The sequence below is a fragment of the Megalops cyprinoides genome, chromosome 12 (assembly GCF_013368585.1).
Source record: "Megalops cyprinoides isolate fMegCyp1 chromosome 12, fMegCyp1.pri, whole genome shotgun sequence".
Taxonomy (NCBI): Eukaryota; Metazoa; Chordata; class Actinopteri; order Elopiformes; family Megalopidae; genus Megalops; species Megalops cyprinoides.
This window is the reverse complement of record NC_050594.1, coordinates 5,539,551-5,557,267: the sequence shown is the minus strand read 5'-3', so window position 1 is coordinate 5,557,267 and position 17,717 is coordinate 5,539,551. Positions and strand designations below refer to the sequence as shown.

Sequence of the window (17,717 nt, the reverse complement as noted above, 5' to 3'; positions counted from 1 at the left end):
GTTTCTTTTGCAAATGTTAATGACACATTCCCATTATAACTGGGTACACGTTAATTATTAGTAAACAGAGCCAGGCCATGGCATAGGTGGTATGGGCAAATGCCAGAGGTGCTGTCCATCCATAGGGGCACCCCAAATGAGGGAAGAAAAAAAATGAAAAAGTTTTAACTTTTACTATTTTTTTTACTAATACTCGTACTTTGAAATACTACAAAAAAGTCCACAACAACATAACTGCACAGCCTATTTTCTGGGTTGCCCGCAGCATCACCCTGGAGCACCACCCGGCCCCCGCTCTTAGTTACCTCTTAGTTACCTGACTTACCTGAATGTGGGGGATGGGCGAATTATCTGAACTAATGAGTGACACTGACTATGAAACGTGATTCGATTAACATCAGTAGCCTAATTCAAATATATATGTATATCATGTCAAAAACAGCAATGCCCTTTGGTGCACACGGGGAAGAAAAAAAAGAAAAGAGGAGGAAAACCAGAAAGCAGACAGAGGTAATGTGATGAATGAATATTTAACTACTATATAATAAATAATCGTTGGAGCAGAGTGTTACTATCTTACTTCGGACGATAGTAACGTTTGCTAATTTAATAAATAGCTAGAATTAACCTAAGTTACTCCCACCTTAAATTCATTAGGGAAAGCTGGAAAGACTATTCAGGTGTTTCAAGAATAATCTACAACATAATTTTGAGAAATACACTTTTTTTTAAGTGTGCTGCATGAACCATCCACCTCAAAAAACCAGGCATACATTCTACTGACATCTTAATTTAGTCAGCCAACGTTAGCCCTGCTTGTGATAGTCAATTAAAATGCTTTTCCTTTTCCATCCCCTTTTGTAATTAATAGTTCTAAGTAGGGCTGGGCGATAAAACGATAACAATAATTATTGCGATATAATTTTACTCGATAGAAATATAACAAACGTCCAATATATGTTCAATATAATTAATTTCCATGCTTAGATAGCATGCACAGAAATGAATCACGAACTGTCAATCATGTCGCAGGAATAGAGGTATGCATTGTGCACGTTAGGTTGCACGGTGAGAGGTATAAATTCAGGTCAGCACGTGGTATTGTTCACAGACACAGTGGCTGACAGGCTTGTAGTAGCAGCGGAATAAGCAAAATAAGTGAAATGAGTGACACCGAAGAAAAAGCAGTGCCCGTGCCCACCTCCAAGAACGAAGACATCGTCGACAAGAAAGGCCACTCAACTTCAGGAGTTCGGAGATATTTTGGCTATTTACATCTGACAAAAAACAGAGCAACGCATGCACTGCAAACTGTGCTGGAGACACCTGCCATCACAGACAGGCAATACAACAAACCTGTGTCATCATTTCAAACAATATCACCCGTTAGAACGTAAGAAATTACAGTCCCAAATGAGTGTTGTTAGTGGACCCTCCACAAGCACCAGGCCAGTACCCAGTGCGACTACCCAGCAGCAAATGATCGTATCAGCATTTTCCAGCACCGTGCCTTACGACAAAAAAACAAAAAGACACAAAGACATCACAAATGCAATTGCATATTGCATTGCAAAAGACATGCTTCCCATTAGCACTGTCGAAAATGAGGGATTCAAGAAGCTGTCAGCTGTCACAGGGTAGCTTTAAAACTTGAGACTGTAGACAGACGTGTCTTTCTTGTCCGTAACTTGTAGGATAATGGCTTTGCTTGTTTATAACTTGTACAGAAGATACTGACCATAGTTGAGATTTTTCTTTTGTCTATTTATTTTGTTTACATTGTCAGCTAAAACACTTACAGACTGTTTCAACCCGTCTGTACAAAGGGTTTGACATGCTGACCAGAATTAAAATTTCTTTGTCTATTTATTTATTGACGTTATCCTTTAAAACACTTTTTAAACTTTGCAGTCTGAGCCATCTTACATGTGTTCTGTATCACACTGCAGTACTTAATTTTTCTAAGATATTTGTTTTGTTGAGGAAAAGGGACTGAAAAGGATTTTACTTAATTTTACTCATGCATATTTTGATGTTGAAAAAAGATTTTATCATTGTAATTGTTTTGAATGTTCTACCTCAGATTTGTGAAATGTTCCGCTGTTTGGCAAGTGTTTGTCATGTTCTGACCATAAAGAATGGTTTAAAACCACAATTAACCGTGGTGGTGGAATTGGCTGCGATGCAAGGGGCACCAGCTAAAATCTTGCCTAGGGCACCACATTGGTCTGTTAGTAAACATTTGGGATCGCAGTCCTGTGAACCCCTAAGTGTGGAAGCATACTTGTTCCTGTTTTCACCTCTACAATCTTGATCTGCATATTTATTTTAATCACGACTTTTCCCAGTGTTACATCACTTATATTCTCTGGCTGAACTTTTGATTTCACCATCTTTTAGTGTCTATTCCTTGTCAATCAATCACAGCGGTTCACCAAAGGTCACCGAAATGAATCAAAAAACTTCAACACTTGTTTAAAGTCATTTCTAAGTCATTTCTAAGCTTGTTTCACATTTCACACCACAATACCATACTGCATATGTTGAAAATGCCCTCTTTAAACAAAATGGAGGCTGAGAATATTCCATTTCATTCTAAACATGTACCCATAACAACACAAAGTCTTCTGCTTCTACATTTCTGGTTGATATTTCCTGCTCTGCCTTTAGCAGCCGCTATGGAAACAGTTCATGCAGTCTCTGTTATGTGAAAGGAATCTAGCAACATACTGGGGACATCGGAATAATACAAAAACACCAAAATATCCCCCAGGAAACATTTTTTACAAAGGTGTATTTCATCATTGTTTAATCAACAAATATGATAATGCATGTTGGTGACTGCACCATCAGATTAATAGAGGTTAAAGCATTGAGCTTCTCTTTTCCTAGTGTTGTGTAATTATATTGCCTGCCCTTTGATTCCTTGAAATACAGCCACGATATGTAGTTTATCTGATAAAAGCTACATGGAAGCTGAACCCAGAACAAATAACATACAGGTAAAAAAAAAAAAAAAACATCTCATTGAAATTCAACGTTTGTTCACCTTTATTGTACCACTGTGAGTCCATTTAAAAGTTTTCTTCATCTCTACATAATGTGCGAGCCGGGTTTTGAAAGTACTTCCAAACTCTCGATTAGGCGCTGCGTCTCTCGTCTGGTGTGTGAAAACCAGCAAAATTGAGTTCCTGGCATTGAGTGAATGTTACATGGGCATCAGGAAGCACTTGTTGTAGATAACATCTATTTGCCAACATTCCAGGAGTGAAGCCATACTCTATTAAGTTTTTTTTTTTATACATCACTGTGAGAAGAGCCTGGAAATGTAACAGTGGGCTGGACCCATTTAGTGCCTGCAGTTAGTGACACTGATGGGCAGCCCAGACCAGAGAGTCCACAGTCTGTAAATAGCTATTGAAATAATACAGGACATGTTCCCCATTCTGATACACAGCAAACCAGACTGGCTCTAAAAGTTTTGAAAATAATAGCAGCAACAATTATAATAATTATTATTTTTATTATTATTATTATTAATAATAATAACGCTATTATTATACCATAATAACAAAGAATATTTTAAAACCTGTAACAACAATATTTGCAGCATTAATAGTAACAATGGTAATAGTGCAAAATAGTTGTGTCATTAAATATACTGAGCAAAACATCCATAATACTAGCACTTACTTTAAAATTAAGATATAATTGTAATAACGCGTCATTGTAATCATTGTTATTACACAAACCATTATGTGTAATAACAGATAATATGACTGAAGTGATATTAGTATCATTGTTAGTGTTGTAGTACCTAAGCCATGTCGTTGCCCTTACTGGTGACACGTGGGAGAGGCGATGCTGTGCGCCATTTGATTGTCCTTGCGCTCTTTTTTCCTACTGAGATGACAGCCCTGTAGTTCTTCACGCGAAATACCGTCTGGTTACGGAAAAATGTAGCGTCCCGTTCCCGTAGGAGCGTACTGGATGATAACGTTTGGTTCCCGATCATAGTAAAACGAAGTGGAACTAGAGCTCCGTGTGAACTGTGCATTCCTCTACTCGCACTCGTTTCGCGAAAATGACTTGTTCTGAAACTCTCAGATTACTTTTCTAAATTCTGCAGAACTTCTTTTATAGTCCACAGAAGGCGACTGAGTCATTCAGGTGTCGTATTCTGAAAAACACCATTCGTTGTTGGCCATTATCGCGATTTATCTTATTTCTAACAGTTGCCTTTTTATAATTATTAGCGTAATTTCTCGGGATATTTGTACATAAACAACATTAAAACACATTTTTAAAAGACTTTGCGGAAAAGAAAATGGCTGCATCTCTATGTAATTGTATATGAACCAATATAAGTAGTAAACCTTTCTCGACTTTTGTTTTTGACAGTGCCAGTAATTCTGCCCCATCTAAATTGGATATTCTAAGTTAGATTTTCACGATTGATCAATTTAACAAGATTGAGAATCTTATTCTAAACACATGCCACTTAGTGTTTAGTATCGGATCTACCCTTAATCATACCTACGTTTATGGAAATTCCTTCTTTTGAAATCTTAAAAAATGGCTTTTTGGCTCTGTTTACTATGTAATGTGGCCATGGTCACTATTCGCGGGGAATTTAATTCCAAATAGAGTCGCATAGTCGCTATTCCAAATGATTCCTAATCCGTAATACCTGGAAATACGAGGTTTTCCCAAACCGTCTGGTTAGCGGGAACGCTGGAGAAATATACCAATTGTAATTCCCAAGTTAATCCCCCTGTGTCTGACAGAGATTGCGGGAGAGAGAGGCCACTTCGAGAAGCTCATTTTCTCGGGGTTCGGGCCGGGCGGCGTTTGATCCATTAAAAAGAAGGCGTTAAGGAGAACTGCTTTGGTCCAAAGTGTCTCAAATTACATAGAGCAGTACAATTGCTCGGCATCAAAAGTGAAATACCAAAGGTAGAAATAATTGATATAAAAGTTTCAGTAGTTACGCAGCTCTTTTGAATCGTGTTGTGTAGAAAAATGTCATTTATAAGGGCGGCCACAGTGACCTCTTAAAGGCGAACGAAACATTATTTAGCGCTAAATTCATCAACAGGAGACCATTACCGGTACGGTAATTAGACGATGTGTGAGACTGGCAGGGACATTTTGCCATCGGAACGCCTCTGGGACTGGGGAAAAGAACGAAACAAGTCTAGGTCATGAAAGGAGACTCCTTCAACCATTTCGTTTACGTGCCCTTGCAGCTGAAATGTGAAATGATGCCCGGGCTACGCCAGGCCTACCTTCCAAAACGCACTTCCAGAGGAAAGTACGTAGCATTTTCCCTCAAATGTGGATTTTTTTTTATTTTAATTGTTCCAACCCTACATGAAAACGAATGAATTAATTCTTAGGCATAGTAATACATGCTATCATCCCTAAATTTGGCCACGGATCAATGGTTTGCACAACCCTCCGGGCAAGAAAAAAAAACTACTATGACACAAAACTTCATCTCACATTCTGAGGATTGATAACACTGACGCTTTGGGAAAATGTTATTTTCATAATCTTGCCCAATGCGTGTCCCAGTTGCATGAGAGTGCTATTGTGATCCCAGATGCATAACAAATGAATATATTGACCATCAAAGGGGCACTATGAAAGCAGTTATTTCGTGCTAAGCCAAAGGACTAAAGCAAAACTAACGTTTTGCTGTGTCATCTAGTTCTAGCAGTTTAGAAAAGCACTTCCTTTACTGAAACTTTGATAGATGCATTAAAACACATTATATAGTTGAATGTAGAACTCAAAGAAGTCGAAAGAAGTCAAAAATGATCTGTTCACCTTCTGAACCACCCTAAATCTGCGGTTTGCATGGCGTCACTAAGAGCACCCAAGTTTTGCTAATATTTAATGTATAATAATAATCAGGCTTCATGAGTGGCGATGTAGGTCTATGTTGATCTAATCAAAGCGTGCATTTTGTCCACATACCGTACAGATGTTTTGCGGACTCAGTCTTTCTTTTCAATGACCTTCAGTGCGTCAGTTTGAGACATCTGAAAGAAAATAAATTGTCATCAAAATGCGTCCGAATCCAAATGAATAAAAACCGAACATCCCTCAATTCCCCATCTCTCGGTGTCTTGTCTGCTTAGGTCTGAAACAACATGTACCACAAAATAAACCATGTTCAGATGTATAACCCAGTTGACTTACGCAACCGCAGTGAAACACAGTTTCGGATGTTGCATTAAATGTAGCATGCAAACAATGTTCTCGGACAATAACTTATATATACTTTATTACATATATATCTGTATATATGTGTGTATAATATTACGCATGTTTACACGTGCTTATGTAGTATTTTGTTTTTAAAAATATGTTACTATTCTAAAATAGTAAATACTATAAACATACAGTAGTAATCGAGTTATTAGGTTTTAAGGTTAAAAACTTTTTTTTGTTGAAAAGTCATCAAACATCTTTTAAGATGTTAGAAAGTTGCTTTAGTTATGTAGGCTATAGGCGTATCTGAGCAGCTAGTTGTTTTAAATGGGCGAGCCAATTTAGTAATGCGGCTTCGTTTGAGATATCTTGGTGATTCCATTCAGTAAATTCATTTGAATCTATTAAACCATATTTGAGAAACACATGACAAATAATATTTATACAATATTTATACAATCCTATCTCTTAAGATGGGTTATTCAAATGTCAATGCATGTACCGATGCACCACATAAAACCCGTAATCACTTACAAACGTACTGGATTTTTTTTTCCCTTTAAACTCGCATGTATAAACAGTTCATTCCCATGTTTTCGAAAAAATCATTATTCATTCAAATAGTTCACGTACTTACGGAAATTTAGGCAACTCCTAATGCAACATCACCGGAAGTTTTTATTGTCTTGGGAGTTTTCTGCCACTATAAGACATTACCAAAATATTTTCCCGCCAAATTATTATTCTGGTCATTTAATCCAATGCTTTAACAACACATTAATACTTCCAACTTTAATCAGTCACCACAACAGCGATAAGTCCAATTGAATACATTATGAAGTAATGCTGGAAGTTTGCTCCAAAGATGCCCCGTCCGTGTTGCACTCCACGTCTTGTGAACTCCAGATTTTATTGAAACGACCCGTTCCCTGTTTCTGCTTCTATTCTGCCATCTCTCGTGTTTTTTGCACCCTATTAGCATCATTTCGTCCATTAAGCTACATTAATTGCGCGTGAATGAAAACTTCTGAGGAAGAAAAAGGTCTTCAAGAGGCCTATCACATACTTGGTGCACTTGGGTGGACCTTTAACCTTCTCGGCGGAAGGTACGCGTCGTTTCAAGTAGTGCTACTGGAGAGACATGCACCTGGCCCGTTTCATGCTCAAAATGGTTGACAATAAAATAAGAAAGAAAATCATTGGCCCCAGACTGAACAGTGGACGCCAAATGCAGCAGCAATTAACTGAACTACTTGATCTTTAAAAAGTAGAAATCCGTCTAAAATGTTTCATTTGCACAATCAAAAACATTTTTATTTTTTACCACGGTAAAAAGGCTGTGGGTGGATATATCCTGAAATTCCTACCTTGAAAAGTTTGTGAAAATAAATATTTTCCGCAAAACGTCCACAGTAGGCTACCAACAGTCACCTAAAAGAATTATATAATTTAAGCGGCAAAATACTAGAACTACTACTTAACCAAAACAATTGGTAATGATAAATTACATAATGTATTATCTATAAAAAAACAATCCTCAAATAGAGCAAAAGGTAGTTTAAGTACACATCGCTTCAATAAGAAAATGGGACTAATAAAGTTTATTTCCGTGTTCGAACAATGCATTAGGGTTTAGGAAGTTTCAATATAAAGCATGAATACACTGAAGTGAAATAGAAGTCACATTGACTTTTTACTCTCGTGTCTTTGTACTTAAGAATGGTATTAATCGGAAAATGACATTCAGGTTAGTATGACCTGATCTTTTGTTTTTAACGAGATGACTCATGCAAAAATACACTATTAATATTGGTAAACTGGCGAGGTTTGCGACCTGTATTTTAATGGTTTTGTTGTTTTATAATAATAATAATAATAATAATAATAATAATGTTGTATTTCTAACACGACGCTTTCTGGTTACTTTTTGGGTTGTACTATCATCAAGGCAGTAACTTTAACTTGTCTTTATGACTTTATGTAAACGTATTGCATAGATAATGTGCTCCGTATTTCACCTACATGCACTCCACTTATTCAAGCTTACTAACTCTAATGTATACTAATAATGTGTAAAATCTGTATGCATGAAGTAATAGGAAATATAGCTACAATGTAATAATTCTAGGCAACACGCGAGGCATTCTTATGAAGAAAAAATAATACAGCTATGGGAATTTCGCCCTTTGTCCACGTGCTCCGTACATAGCATTGGCAAGTGGTTTAGTTAATGAAAGAAGCGCGTTTACTTTGGACATTTACCCAATTTCACCTGAGAGAGACTGTACAGAAAAATTAGATTCAGTAGTGGGCTTACATAATTAAGTTTCTAGTATTTGTCTTGTGGCATTCAGTCGGATACACGCACGCCCCCCCCCCCCCTCCTCCCCGCCCCCGTCCTCTGTCCCCTGTCCCCCGCATACATACACACCTTCTGTAAAATGAGTTAATTTATCTATGGAAATACACACAAAAGCCTACGTCCTCCATCAGTCACAAAACAGAAACTACTTGTGCATATCCAGAAAACGACAATGAAAAGTAATACATTTGCCTGCAAATTAAATGCACAAGTAACAAGTGAACACGTCTGTAAGCTTAGTTCTCAAGACTGTTCAAACGCGGCCTATATTAGAACACATATTCTTTGCCCTTATATTCGTACATGTCGCATGAACATGTCTGTTTATTAGTATTAATTTACCTGCAATATTGGACGTGAGTATACACAATGCGAACGTAATCTTTTAACACACTGACATAAATGGAAATTAAATAGCAAATGTCAACCTGGCAAAGATTAAGTTTTTATCTTAGAATGAGACGGTTTACGCTCTTTTATTCACCTAGTGTGTTGAAGGTGACCTTGACAGAGCGGTAAACCTGTAATCATAACTGTGTTTTTTACGCTGAATTCATTAAGTTCTGTCGGATTTCTGAGGAGCACACGAAATCTACTCAGGAAAAGACCGACAGCCAGAAAACAAGTACTCTGCATGTGAACACGGTCGATAAACCCATAGCTCTCGCTGCGGGCCTACTAGGTTGCATTCGAGAGACCCGAGCCCTTGTGAGACATTTTACTCAATAAAATCGTTTACCTCTGTCCAAGAGCCGGCGCTTATCTATTTAGATACATTAAAATGTTTAATAAGGGAGACGTTGCGGGGCAGGCAAGACAACTTCAATCCCCAAGGGACCTCCGGCTTCCTTCGGTTTTCTTGTAACTGCGAGACTTCCTTGGCATTGCATTTCATACCGCGCTCTTAATTTATGTAAATTATTTTTAAAGAAATTGACGAAACAAAGAGGAGCGCGCGCGCCGCCCGCCTATCTCCGGGTTCCAGGTCTTCCTTACGGGAGATTTGCCCGCCCGCAATTGCAACACCTTTGAAAATAAAATGAGGAACAACGCAATGCATGAACGTCTGGATAAAACTCAGCAGTGTTTTCCTTTTGCATGGACGCAAGCCTTAAAATCCTGTGAGCAGCATTAGGCAGGTGTCTTTGTCTAGCAGGGGGCATTTAATAGCAACGGACGTGATCGAAAAAAAAAAAAAAACCATTTGGCATTTGAAAGACCGATGCTACTGTGCAAATGCTTCGAATGCTCTCAGAAAAGGGTACTCTCAAGTAAGCACTTAGTCAAACACCTTTCCTTCATTTCTGTCTGTTTATATGTTTTGAGATTTGTGGAGGTGCCGCAACAGTTGCGAGCCATCGTTTGGCTCGCTCTAGTTTACAAGAGCTGACCCTCAGCTAGAAAAAAACGAGCTCATTTGTTTCGCTTACATCTCTGGTGTGTGTTTGAGGCGCTGGTTCAGGACCCCGGCTCTCACTCCAAGCGCTCAGACCCTTAACTGACCTCTCCAAATCTCTCTCTGGTTATTGAACCAGCATGCCGGCCGGCACTGAAGTGCTCCGGTGACCATAGATTTGCGTCCATCTGTTGTAAAACTATACAGCAGCGTCCGCGGGTGGGGGATGGGACGGGGGTCGATCGATATGTCCTTTTGAAATATGTACGCATCATATAATTACGGTTAGAACAACACGATAAAGCAACAGTCGATTGTTCAAATTGGACACGCAAATGATACATTGAGCAAACCAAAGATGCGCTAATAACTGCACCACTACTGCCCACAATTTATGGGGGGGACCGGCGCCAAGCTTTTGCAGGTGTAAATGACCATAGAACTATGAATTCCACTATTGATATTAGCCACTAAGGCGAGAATAACGCGGTTTCTTGAGGATTAAATGAACGGAATCGAATCATTTCACTGCCGTTCTATTGGACAATCCATCAGTTTTATGGGTGCCGTGTGGTTCAAAAAGGACTCAATTCAGCAACAATGTCCTCAGATTGCAATTTAAGTCACTGATGACATTACGTTGTAGGCCTCTGCCTAGGCCAAAGGTGCGTTTTAGATAACTTGTGTTTGCATTCATGTTGTACACTGTATCAGATGCTGTTTAAAACTTAAATAAAACAACATTAAGTTTTCAGATAGGTTGCGCAAATTTAAGCACAACGCTAATTTTGAGAATAATCCTTTTGGAGCTTCGGGATAACATACATAAATACATATACATATGTAAACGTATTTCACAGGTCATAGCCAAATATTTCCTCGCTCAGTAAGTTGAACATGAGAGCCGAGAATTGCAAGCAGCCGCCACATTGACTTGATGCATTTATCATTATTCTTATAGAAAACAGACACAACATTGGACATTTTGTTTTAAAACGACCGCATAATCACAGTTTAGCTTTCTTGTTTCTTCTTTCTGTTACCATGTTTTAATGTCGAACAGAAGCCACAAGGCGGTTTGGCCCTCTGTGCATGTCGAAAGATATGTTTGGCAATGATTCCAATAGGCCCATCTATCTTACAACAATTTTTGGTTTTCTATATCGCCGTTTTCTAATCAATGTAACGTCACCGTCAAAACCGTTTTTAAATCCAAATATAAAATGTTTAGACAAATTCGAAGAAAACATAATAAAACGACACGGGGCCCTGCAGGCTAAATTTAATATTTGTAGGGATAGGCAAGGTAAATATTCATTGATGAAAAACGCTTATATGAGAGACATTTAAGTAAATACAAATCAATTGCTGAGACAGTATGCATGTATATTAGCTACATGATATAATATTGTAAAATTAATCAGCTGTAATTGCGAGGCAAGCGACCCTTTTTGTTCGATTTGTTCTCAGTTTATCCTAAGTAAATATCCCATGCAGGTGTGTGAGTTCAAGGTTTGAAAATGTAGTTCATGTTTAAAGAGTATCATATCATAACTGACCTTAAATACTAAAAAAGAGTATTGAAAGCAAGTATTTGTATACGATGACCATACAGTAAACGAATAGATGAATAACGAACGTATATTCATCTAATCTTGTACGCAAACGCGAATATGCCCATACTTAAGGATTCTAACCTAATTTTAGCTCAACATTTTGGAAGAGACTAAATATTTTGTTCATATAACTGAACGTTTAATTTTCGCAAATTAATTGATCAAGAATGAAAAAGATAGTTTATGAGCATACATTTGTTACGTGTTCTATTTCACTTAGTTCAGACAAGCATGTAACCTCTGTCCGTAAACCTGAAAAGTAATATTATCAAACAGAAAGAAACTACATGAAATTATCATTCGACAAACCTTCAATGCCATACCCCCAGCGTCAGATCCCTCTGCTCAGTAATATCCAGCGCGTTGTGTTCGAAGAAAAGGCCTGTGCCTCGATTCGAGTTCATGTATAGTTGAAGCTTATTTATGCAGCTAAACAAACAAAAACTACTATTGAAATAGAATTAGCTATTAGTGTTGGATTTAACGCCGCTCATCTAAAATGTGCGACCAGCCCTCGCCAGATAGCAGTGGTTTTTCAAGTGACGGTGCTCCGTGGCCCTTGGTCATGGTCTATGACTTAATATTCCACAAGGTTGAGAGGTCTGGTTCATTTACATACTGAAAACCACTAGCATGAGGCTAGAGTTCTTGTGACTGTATCCTACCTTTTCAACCGCCCCAAAGAGAGAGCCAGGCAACAGCGGCTTCAAACGTGGAGGCTCTGGTGGTTACTCACAGGCTAACCAACTTTAAAACTGTTTTTGAAGCGTGTTCACAGTAATCTTTGATCTTACTAATCTTTGATCTCTTTAATATTGTACATGAGGAAGTAGCTAGAGCATTGCACGGCCGATTATGAACAGCTCATAGATTGAAGGTTCATAGTTATCTTTAAAGATGACCATGCAGTCAATCAATAAATATGAGCTGATATGACCTGTGTAGTTTGCTGAACACCACCGAGTCTTAAAGAAGGCAAACTGCAGTTATGAAATACTGTCGCTTTGGTGCGTAGTTTAGCTGAACTTTTTCAAATGGAAGAGTTTTAAGTGCTATGAACCAGCCTGGCTCCTTATTATGCCTGTTAACTACTGGAAATAAAAAAATCCACCCACTCCGTATTAGTTGATGCGACAGGAAGCGTTTCAGTATAATTGAATGATCCCAGTAAGCACGTAAATATTTATTGAACTAAACTGCATGAGAACAATGATTTATTAACCATAATTAGCATACAAGAACGGAGATGTTTTCCGTATGTTATATTGTTTTCTCTAATGAAGGTGAAATTAGCACATGTCATCATCAAAGTAATTAGGTTACTTTCTGCGATGTTAAAGTAAATCGAATTATCTGGTGAACGCGTTTCCTTTAATTCGTCCCCTTTTCAAAAAGAGAGGGGCTATAACCAAAACAATCCGCCCGTGCAATGATCGAGTATGTTCTTGTTCTATGGTGACTCGTGAAGAGCGTCTTGTTTTCCTCAGAGAGGTTGTTCTTCAACATAATTTAATGCTTAGTAGGACCCTGGACGCAATATCTTGGGTGTTCTCTGAAAAGTAAAACAAATTCCATAACTGTATTAAATTTACTGTATTGCAAGAGGCTGCCACCGTGGCGCAGGCGCCCACATGATCCAATTATAAATTCATGAGAAATACAACTTTTGCTCCCCGATATAGCTACTCTTCATCCACAATAGACTTGAGTGTATGGACACACATCTCCGTCTCTAATTCCTCCTTGGCCAAGTTATTCAACTGGGGCTTTGCGCTGACCCAAACATGCACAGAGGGTAGTTTGTTTACACATTCAGAGAGTACCATCGTCCTTGCCAAAACACGCACTTTGCCACCTCAAGAGAATGGTTGTATCCATATGTATGTATGTGTGTGTATGTGTGTGTGTGTGTGTGTGTGTATGTGTGTATGTGTGTGTGTATGTGTGTACAGGTATAGTATTGTTGTTATTGTCACTACTACTAGTATTTATATGAACAGTAATAGGCCTTTTTAAAAACCAAAATCATTAATTTTATTATTATTGTTGATGTCTATACCATATCTGGGTAGGGGTAGTAATGGATGTTGTCTTGTTTATTAGCTGCAAGATAAGCAAGTGGAGAGTAACCTGTTAAGTCTTGTTTTTTTTCCATTATGAGTACAGGTAACATAAAACCATAGACTGCAAACATATTTTGAGACATAATGAAAATCAAATCTTAAGAGAAGGAAGCACTAACAAGACTGACTCGCCCAAATTAGTGCTTAATGAAAAAATTGCATTCAATTCACTGATTATGAAACCAATAACTAATTGGGTCTATTGCAAATTAAATCCTTAATTACAGCTACAAAAGACAATTCATGTATTGACGTTTTTCGGTAGAAAAGAATTGATTGACAAACTCGTTCTATTTCCAAAATATCAAATAAAATATTCAAAACAAAATTCTGAGCAGTACGCTCATTACGCACGTGCAGTGACATATTTATTATTATTATTATTATTATTATTATTATTATTTTATTATTATTATTATTATTTAACATAGTATTGAACTGCATAATATTATGGTGACTGAACATCAGACAATTTAAAGACCAGTAATCTTCAAACTGGCGTCTGTTAATTTACAGTATATATTAATTTATAGTAAACTTGTCATGTCAAGCAATACATTTACACAGACATCATCAAGGAAACATATGAGCACATACTTTCACTAGGCTGAAGAGAGCCTCACAGTTTTCGACAAGTTTCTGACCGTTATGATCATACATTCAGCACAATATTCTTAGCAGTCAAATGCCCACATACCAAGTTGTACTACGAATGTCACTTCTACAGATGTGGATGAGCGTTGTATCATAACGAAAAGCAAATTAACTTTTTTTTCATTGTCAATATGTAACAATAGACGTTTCATTCTAGCATTCTTCGTGTTTCCAGACTTACTGTCTTAAAATATTTCCGCTCATATTTCTAACCCATTTAAATACGATGTTTAATAAATCGAACACTTGCACGTTTAGACATATTTTATCTCTAAAACTGAAGAATAGAGCTTATCGACGCAAATAATCGTGTCCATGTCAAAGCTTTTCATATGGTTCATCTACATAATCTACACTGTCATGAAATGCTGTCTGTGGAGGGTTGTTATAGTTTGCTGTCAAGAATAATTCGTATCCCAGAAAATGACCGAAAAGCAATATACTCACAAGTTAGGATCCCTATCCTCAATTTTCTCCTCCCCGGGGTTTTGTTACCTTGAGCTAATTTAGAAGTGCCCCCCACTGTTGGAACAAAATGATGCTTAAGACGCATAAATTAGGTAGTTATACAATGGAGGAGAACCTTCATTGTACCTCTTTGACGATGCTCGGTGGCGCTTATGTCTGGTCAAAGTGCTCTCAAAGTTTGCAGAAAGTATGGTATTCCCTGTGAAAGCAGGACATTTCCACTGCCCCTCAAATCCCGTGTTCAACAATTAGGTAGGACCTTTGGGAGTAAAACATAGGTTATACATAACAAAAATGTATGCCATCTTTAAACCTTTTTAACGGATGACATATACGATTGAAAGCTGCGATAAAAGGGAGAAAAATCTGTTAATCAAATGTTTCTGTTGGCATCATGCTTATCTTAATATGAAACTAACAACATTTTCCTCAATTATCTTGGTAAAATGTCAATGACTATTGTTTGCTCGTTTAGGACGTTGCTCCGCCCCCCGTGTTTGTCGTAAACCTGGCGACTGGCTACAATAAACCCGAGATAAGAGCGCCCAGGGCTCGCCTCCTTCTCCAAGGCGATCAATCGGATCTCAGGCGTACTACAAGCACTCTCTTACGTAGACATCCACAAGGAGACTGCTAATACAACAACACGGTTGATCTGCTCAACAAATTTACCTGCTTTCTGAACCATGTCGTTGAGCCCAAAGCACACAACGCCTTTCTCAGTGACAGATATTTTGAGTCCAATCGAGGAGACCTACAAGAAGTTTAGTGGCATGGACGGCACCGCGAACCTCACCTCTCCGCTGGGAGCCTACCGACAACCTCAGGTTTCTCAGCCTGGCATGCAGCAACACTCCATGGGTCACAACGCCACGGTGGCGACCACCTACCACATGCCACACAGCGTCTCCCAGTTCTCGCACAGTGCCATGGGAGGATATTGTAACGGAAGCATTGGAAACATGGGGGACCTTCCATCGTACCAAGAAACCATGAGAAACAGCGCAGCGGCTACAGGGTGGTACGGCGCAAACCCCGACCCAAGATATTCAACAAGTAAGTAGATATTTCATTCCAAGAGGTTTTCTTGTTTTAATTCTTTTTTAAGCTATTATTCGTCGTTCAAATTATTATTTTTTTTTAAAAGTCAAACCTCCACAAATAATTAAACGCAAGGTAGGACAAAGAGTTGCAGCATAATGGTCAATTAAGAGAGCACAATCATCAGATGTCTAATTTAAAACATGAGATCATTCAATTTGACATTATTCCGTTTTTCTCTGTTGTCAAAATAATGTACATTAAGCTTGATTTATTTTTTTCCAGACTCGCCGTTATGTGCGCGTAGCGGCAGAGTTTCACAGATTAATTCGGAACCGAGACCGGAAATCATAGAATCCGAATTTAGAGACGTAAACCAAAAACCTCTTAATCTGCTGACCATTGAATGCACGTATATGTATGTATATTTTTAAGTTTCTAGATTCATGGGACCTTCCACAGGTATGAATATGACCGGAATGGGAACCCTGACCGGAATGGCGGACGCCACCAAATCCATGCCACCTTTGCACGCGGCGCCCAGGAGAAAACGACGAGTTTTGTTTTCTCAAGCTCAGGTGTACGAGCTGGAACGGAGATTTAAGCAACAGAAATATCTCTCGGCGCCCGAGAGGGAACACCTGGCGAGCATGATTCACCTGACCCCGACCCAAGTCAAGATATGGTTCCAGAACCACAGGTACAAGATGAAACGGCAGGCCAAGGACAAAGCCGCTCAGCAGCTGCAGCAGGAGGGCAACCTATGTCCGCAGCAGCAGTCTCCCAGGCGCGTGGCCGTTCCCGTTCTCGTCAAGGACGGTAAACCGTGTCAAAACGGCTCTAACACGCCGACACCGGGTCAACAGCAGGTTCAGCAACAGCAACAAAACGGCGCAGGGGGAGTGATGCCCGCTTCCAGCAATACCATCAATCAACATCAGAACCAGCAAGTGAACCCATTGGTCCAGGCCCAAGACCTGGAGGAGATGTCACCCAGTCCTCCGTCTCTCCACAGCCAGATAAGCAACTTGGCTCAGATAGACACTTCCGCTGTAGATTATACCAACAATATGGTCAGTTCGAACCTGCTTTATGGCAGAACGTGGTAGGACCAATGGTAATGTTCTTTTTTTATTTTTTATCTTTTTTTTGTTACCCTAAGGATACGAGTTACGATGTGAGCCCAAGAGCAGATAAAACGTGTATCATGTTGATATATCCAGCTGTGAAGACTGTAGCCTTCGACGGCTTGAAGGACTACACATCGAAGCGGCCCACCTGTTTGAGGCGCAGTTCCTTGACGGTTTCTTTTTTTCTAAAAGCGCAACTTCTTTCTTCTTTTTTGAACACTTAAAGAAACGGTTGCCAGTGAAAACAGTTGTGTTGATTTTCGGGACTTCCCCATTCTGTTAATGTAGTGAATGTCGTTGGAAAGGAATGCTGCTCCAAATTTAGTTGGAATGCGGGGAGTAAGGGAGCGAGACCGGGGTTCAGGTATAAACTTCTGAAAAGGGATCACAAAGGACCACTCCATCGCAGTGTTTTACCTGATATTTTTAAGATATAAGTATTGTAAAATAATTTAGACATTTAGATTAATGAAAGTAGAACATGTATATTTGGCTAACACACAAGACTGAGTTTACCTGTATTATACTTGTTTTAAGGCAAATATTTTGTTTTATTTCTTTTGTAAGTTAAAAAAAAAATAAACACGTGATGGCTGCTGTATATGTTTCAAACCAACTGAAGTTAACAATAAATCACTTGAAATGCAAGATATTTCTGAAGATTTAATTTTTATAAGGATCTACTTCGAGTGCGTTTTCATTATACCA

The 17,717-nt window shown here is 38.6% G+C and overlaps 1 protein-coding gene across 1 annotated transcript; it reads left to right on the top strand.

The window, feature by feature from the left end:
- The first annotated feature begins 15,420 nt into the window (after positions 1 to 15,420).
- On the top strand, positions 15,421 to 17,396 carry nkx2.4a (NK2 homeobox 4a). The gene is made up of 2 exons (XM_036542714.1): positions 15,421 to 15,894; positions 16,315 to 17,396. Exons 1-2 carry the CDS (start codon positions 15,525 to 15,527, stop codon positions 16,986 to 16,988), a joined length of 1,044 nt encoding a protein of 347 aa, XP_036398607.1. The 5' UTR covers positions 15,421 to 15,524; the 3' UTR covers positions 16,989 to 17,396.
- The last annotated feature ends 321 nt before the right edge of the window (positions 17,397 to 17,717 follow it).

Bases quoted from the DNA above. Each gene is read 5' to 3' on its own strand.
- nkx2.4a (XM_036542714.1), top strand. From the start codon at position 15,525: ATGTCGTTGAGCCCAAAGCACACAACGCCTTTCTCAGTGACAGATATT. The intron at 15,895-16,314 runs GTAAGTAGATAT...TATATTTTTAAG, and splicing joins CGACCCAAGATATTCAACAA to TTTCTAGATTCATGGGACCT.